The 5,912-nt window shown below is 42.7% G+C and overlaps 1 protein-coding gene across 1 annotated transcript in view; it reads left to right on the forward strand.

Moving 5' to 3' along the window:
- The window catches only part of BRWD3 (bromodomain and WD repeat domain containing 3), a 59,881-nt gene extending 58,403 nt beyond the window's left edge, over positions 1 to 1,478 (forward strand). The window contains exon 38 of the mRNA XM_009326658.1: positions 4 to 1,478. Coding sequence (XP_009324933.1) covers positions 4 to 305 — 302 coding nt within the window. The 3' untranslated portion in view covers positions 306 to 1,478. The remainder of the gene's footprint in view (positions 1 to 3) is intronic.
- The last annotated feature ends 4,434 nt before the right edge of the window (positions 1,479 to 5,912 follow it).

Genomic DNA, 5,912 nt, shown 5'->3' on the forward strand with positions numbered 1-5,912 from the left:
GAGGAGGCCGAGGAGCCTCGCGAGGAGCCACCAGAGCGAAACGTGCCCGAATTACCGATGATGAATTTGAAAATCTGTTTGGAGGACAATTTGGTGAAAACGTGTTTGGAGGGCGATTCAGTAGACCGCCTCGAATCAAAACAAGGAACGAGGGCAGGAGAACTGTCTTGTACAATGACGACTCCGATAATGATAATTTTGTGCACACCGAGGATCCTTTGAACCTTGGTACTTCCAGGTCAGGCAGGGTGCGGAAAATGACAGAAAAAGCCAGGGTCAGCCATCTCATGGGATGGAATTATTGACAGATGAAAAACTTTGGAACAATTTTAAAAGAACTTCAATGGCCTTCTACTGCAGGGATTTTACCAGAAAATCTACCAAGCAAGTTGTGCGGGGACTCCACTCACGTTTCACAGTGGTGCTTTTCCATTATGTCAGTTTGCGTTTGTTTTAAAACTTCAGATCGCCACACTTCATTGGTCAAAACAAGCCTTATTCATTAGGCCTTAAATTACAAAAATTCTTCCCCACACACTACTAGTTCATCACATTAAAGAGGCTTCCAGCTTCTCAGTAAGAACATGACATTTTGAGTCACGATTATGACTTCTCTCCCTTGTTTTGTTTTTGTATTATAGAAATAGCACCTTCTTACAGAGTTTTTATGTGGTTTCTGCCATAAATCCTTATACACAGTAATAATTATAACTTTTGCACAATACACCAATCCTAAAGGCAGCTATAAAATGTTTACAGTTTCTATATTGTAAGAAGGATCTGGATTATTTTAATCTTCCCAGGCCAAACGTTCATGAATTGTGCTGAACTGAAGTATGTCTATACTACAGTTACGGGGGTCCTGATGTGCTTTCTATCGGTTCTTTATTCATGTAAAAAGTGACAAAGGGTTGGTGCCTTGTAAATATGTAGCAAACCTTTGATGTGGTGTGTCCTATGTGTGCATTAACTTTATTAAAAAGAGAATACTTGAGAAGTATGAATATCTAGACAAAAGGTGCCAAATGCAAAAGTTACTTGCATCTATTTTCTTTTTGTCCTCTCATATTTTTATAGTATTAATAGAGATTGTGCAGCTAAGGGGTAACTTCAACATTTGAAAGGTTCCTCCTCTTCAAAGCATAACGTGATTTTTAATAGTAGCTCAGCTACCTCTATTTACAACTACTGGAAACTTAAAAGAAAATAGATGCTGTTATTCAGTACGTGTTGAAGAAGAGGCAAGAAGGAGCGTAGAGGGATGGAATTGCTCGCGAAGTTGTAGAGTAACTGTATCTTCATTATGTTGACACAATGAAAACAAAGCTAAGTAATTCTCAGAGTTTTCAGAAGCATAACGTTTTCAGCAGATGGTGATTTGTTTGTGCGGATAGGCCGACTGTCTCCCACACATTTCTGCTGCCACTTGCCCGGTGCAAATCCGTGTTTGGTTTAATTTGCCCCTTGAAGGTGACGAGGGAGCTGGACGGAGCTCTGGTACCTCTGGTGGCTGGCAGTACGGATAAGCTCCTGCTCACATCCTCCAGACGGACCCTTGTGCCTCAAGCTTCCAGAAGAGAATTCGTGTTGCACTGTACTCCTCTTATCCTGAAAAATGCTAACTTGAAAACAGAAACCATTTTGGTAGTGATAGTACAGTACGTGGCGACATTTGTAGCCTTGCTCCTCGGTGAACAGACACAGGTGTTTGGCGTGGGCCGAGCTGGAGGTGAGCAGCCGCTTACGTCCTAGGGTCTGGCTGGAGAATATATGGGACTTCAAGTTTTCTCCCGTTGTCTAAACGAATCTGACAGTTCTAGCTTGGCTAAGAGTGAGTTAGATTACACAGAGAGAACAAACGAAAAAAGAGACTAGAAAGTTTTGGTGGAGTTTTTCAAGGGTTGGCTTTTTTGGTTGGTTTTTTTGGTTTTTTTTTTTAACTTTCATCCAATATCCTTAAGTTCTTCTGTGCACAGCTTGGTCAATAATTCTGGAAAACCTCAGGCAGCAAAGAGTGACCCATGTATATTCTCAGATGCAGAAGGAATTTAATTTTTGGCTTTCTATACTAAGCACTAGCTATTTTATCTCGCTTTCCAAAAATTCTAGTTAGATGCAAAATGACTTGAAAAAATGCAGAGGTTTAGTTTTGTGATGGAGGAGAGTATATCCTAAATTGCTCAGAGCATCCATATGAGTTTATGGTACAGTACAAAAATCACACTTTTCATTTTTTAAGGAATGTTTTGCATCAGCCGTAACGCATTTCTGGACTTGATTCAGTTGTGTTTTGATGGGGGGGAAAAAGTGCAGAGGCTCTCCTAGTTCTGTATTGGGCTTTAACATATAAACTCCTGTCCTATCATCTCTCTCATATATATGTATATATATACACACACATATATATTTATAAGAAATGTATTATTTCTTTGACTGATTGGTCCTTCTACATATGGTAACCAGGAATAGCATGTATGCATCAGTCCATAGTCAGAATCATACCCCTTTTAGATCAGTCCTGTTGAGCTAATGTAAACACTATGGTTTCTGTTCTAAAGCCTGAAAATCTTGAAATGCAAAAGAACTGCTTTTCATATATTTCTGACTGGCCGAAAATCCACTTACTTATTTATTTTGTGTAGGGGTTGGGGAGAGATAAAACACGTGGATTCCGGAGAAATCATTTTATAAGTTTGTGTATTTTAGCAGCAATTAGAATAATATTAAATATGATCTTAAATGTATCTTTTCTATGTAATGAAGTACTGTGAAGATAACAGTGAAGCATCACTTTGCTGTGGCGTAAGTATTAATCAAATGTGTTACATGATTAAGAGCTAGACAGCAGGGTGTGCTAGAACAACAGAACTATTGCTTATTGTAAAAAAAAAAAAAGCAGCTTTTTTTTGTGCACGAGAACCTTTTTATAAGCATGAAAGAACTTGTTTTTAGAGATGTCATTTTTTTCTTGGTTTTGTATCTGGATTCTTTCTCTGAGTTAGGCAATTGGTTTCTCATAGCCTTGTTCTGTGGAATAATTATAATTGCGTAGTAACTTGGACACTTTCTCTCAAAACCCAGTTCCTATTAGGAGCCACTTAACGGTTGCAGAAAACTTAGCATCAACCCAACGGGTGCAGCAGAAGCAGTAAAATGATTTAAACCTTGTACCGCCTCGGTCCCTGATCCAAAACCTGGGTGCGCCCCACGAAGTGGCCGAGCTCCCAGCAGGCTGCACTGCCCGGTGCGTGTTGCAGAGTCAGGAGCACAGTCTCTCTCCTTGCACTTTTAACAAAAAACTCCAAAACTCTGCCTACGAAAAGGGTTTTTGAAGGTCTGGCTATGTATCGGCTTCCTGAAGGCTAACAAGGCGTGCGGGCAGGCCAGGGGTTCCTCTGCTGCTGTAGGATTAATTCTCGGGCGCGTCGGTGCTTCAGAGTTTTCTCTAGATGTGCGGTGGTGCATGATCCCTCTCCCGAGTTGCCGGGGGACTTGAGGGCATTCGGAGACACCTTGGAAAAGAGGGCTCGCGCCCCGAGGGGCTTTACTCGCAGCGGAGCGTGAGCCCCATGCGCTCCGTCCTCTGTGGAGATGGGGCTGAAAGTCTCGCGTGCACCTTTGTTCTCGGATTTCTCCTGGCTACAAATCTGCTGTCCCTGTAGCGCTCCCATTTCTTCCCGAACCAGGGCATGAATGATGAAGTTTGTTCTGCAGTAGCGACGTGCTGTTGTCTCGGTTCAGCCCAAACTTTGCCTGCTTTTTATTTTCTCCATCACCTTTTGTTTTCCTCTTTGCCACGCTCCACCCCTCTTTCTTTAGCTTCCCTTTATTGCCCCTGTAGGTTATTTAGGATACTCTTTTGGAAACTTGTGGTATCTTGATGAATTTTATTTCGGCTAGACTGTAAGATTTAATTCTTTCTATCCCTCTTTTCCCCCCAAGACTTTCCATGTTTTTTATATCTGCCTTGCTTTGCTAGCAACGTTCCCAAATTGCTGGAGGTGGATTTAATGAAGATGGAAAGTTTGCGGGCTGGCTTCTCGGCCGCTCTGCGCCTCGGTGGCCACCCGCACCCCGCGTGGAAGTGCTGCCAGGTCAGACGGGGCAGCACGTGCCTTCCCTTGCTCTGATGGCGGTGGTCGCAGGGAGGCACGGCGGCGGGACGGCTCCCTCCGCGCTGCCTTACACACGGCGCCGTAAAACAACGCTTCTCCCACCTGGCGTCCCTTAACGCGTGCGCTCCGTGTCTACTGAGTTACTCCTTTTTTTTTTCTCTTTCCCCCTTGCTATGTGAATTGCAGTTAATGTAACCCTTGTAGAAGTCGTGTGCTTCCAGCCTCACGAGATATTTCTGTTTTAAATAACCCGTGGAACTTCTATGTCGGTGCTTGAACTTAGATGGGTCTGGGCGGTTTTATCACTCCTCCCTGTCTTTCTATCACTCCTTTCTCCGTAAACGAAGCAGAGGCCACCCCCTTATCCCGATCGCCCCCACCCTGCAGAGGAACAAGCTAGACAGAAATAATTTGTGGAGGATTTTTGGCTGCTTAAAATTTTACGTCCCGTTGCGTATTTTAATTTCCCCTGAACGTTTTCGTAAACGTACACCTCAGCTGCTTCTCCTGCACGAAAGCAGGACGACTGTGTAGTTCCTAAAGCACTGAAAAGAACTGACACCGCGTGCGTGGTAAAGAGAGTGTTCAAGTAATTTAAAAAATGCGGAAAGACCGACTGCGATGTATTGCTTTTGACGATGTTTGGAGGCTCTCTTGACCGCAAAAAGCAAGATGAACCTTGTCAAGCATTTGAAAAGGCTGCTCCTGGCCGTCTCTGGAATGTCTTTGACAACCGTTCGAAGTCACACAGTATTAACATGAGAAAACGAGTTTAAATCACTAATTTTTGATAAGAACTTGATGAATATTTCATCTTTAGTCCGAGCGGTGAATGACAGGGAAAACTGCGTAGCTGTAGGTTTAAGGATGTCTTGTCAGCCCTGACTTGGCGTGTCCTGCTATCGTTGGTCTGTGTCATGAAGTCAATGTTTTAAAAATGTATTTGTGTGTTTACATGTCTTGATTTTATTTTATTTTTTAAAACCATCATGCAGAGTTTTATAAAACGCTAATTATTTACGTGATAGACTGAAGGAGCAGTTAACAATCCGAGGATAAATCTATATTTAGTATTGTAGGGAGCTGTCATTGTGTTCTTACAAGTATGTATTATAGAAAATTACTGCGCATGTGCGATAGATAATTTTCAAATATTAGTATATCAGAGGTTTACACATTGGGAAAAAAAAAAACTCCTTTATGTACAGTAAGTAACAGCCTGCAAAATTTAGTCTAAAAGTTGTCTTTTTTAGTATTAGAAATGCAAAGACCTGTTGGAAGCTTGTACATTTTTAATATGTCACGTTCAGCCCACAGCAAGCGTACACAACTGTGCTATGAATCCCTGAAACAATTAGATTTCCAGTGGAATTGCTGTCACAGCCTTAACTCTAGTATTATAAAAATGGTGCTTAAATACATTTATGTGCATGGATGTGGGTACCTGATAAGAGTTTGTGAGAATTTAAAGTAAAACCGAGCAGCTTAGTGCTGCGCTTGCGAGTTAATACTCCTGGTAGATAACTGCAGCCGCAGTTGGGAATTGACGAGCGTGTAAATATTTGGAAAATATTGAAACCGGTGGACAATGAAGAACAGTTTCTCCGGTTTTGGTTTTTTAATTGGCAAGCACTGCGTATCTCCCCGATTTCTGGGTCTGGGAGAAGCAGAGAGGATGGCGAGAGGAGCTGCTCCGGGGGCCGGGGGAGCCGAGGTCCCGCCGGAATATTCGCAGGCGGGGCTGGTGTTCCCGCCTGCCTCGCGGCCGCACCGCTCTTTGGCAGATGAAATCAAAAT

The sequence above is a fragment of the Pygoscelis adeliae genome, unplaced genomic scaffold, assembly GCF_000699105.1.
Source record: "Pygoscelis adeliae isolate BGI_AS28 unplaced genomic scaffold, ASM69910v1 Scaffold216, whole genome shotgun sequence".
Classification (NCBI taxonomy): domain Eukaryota; kingdom Metazoa; phylum Chordata; class Aves; order Sphenisciformes; family Spheniscidae; genus Pygoscelis; species Pygoscelis adeliae.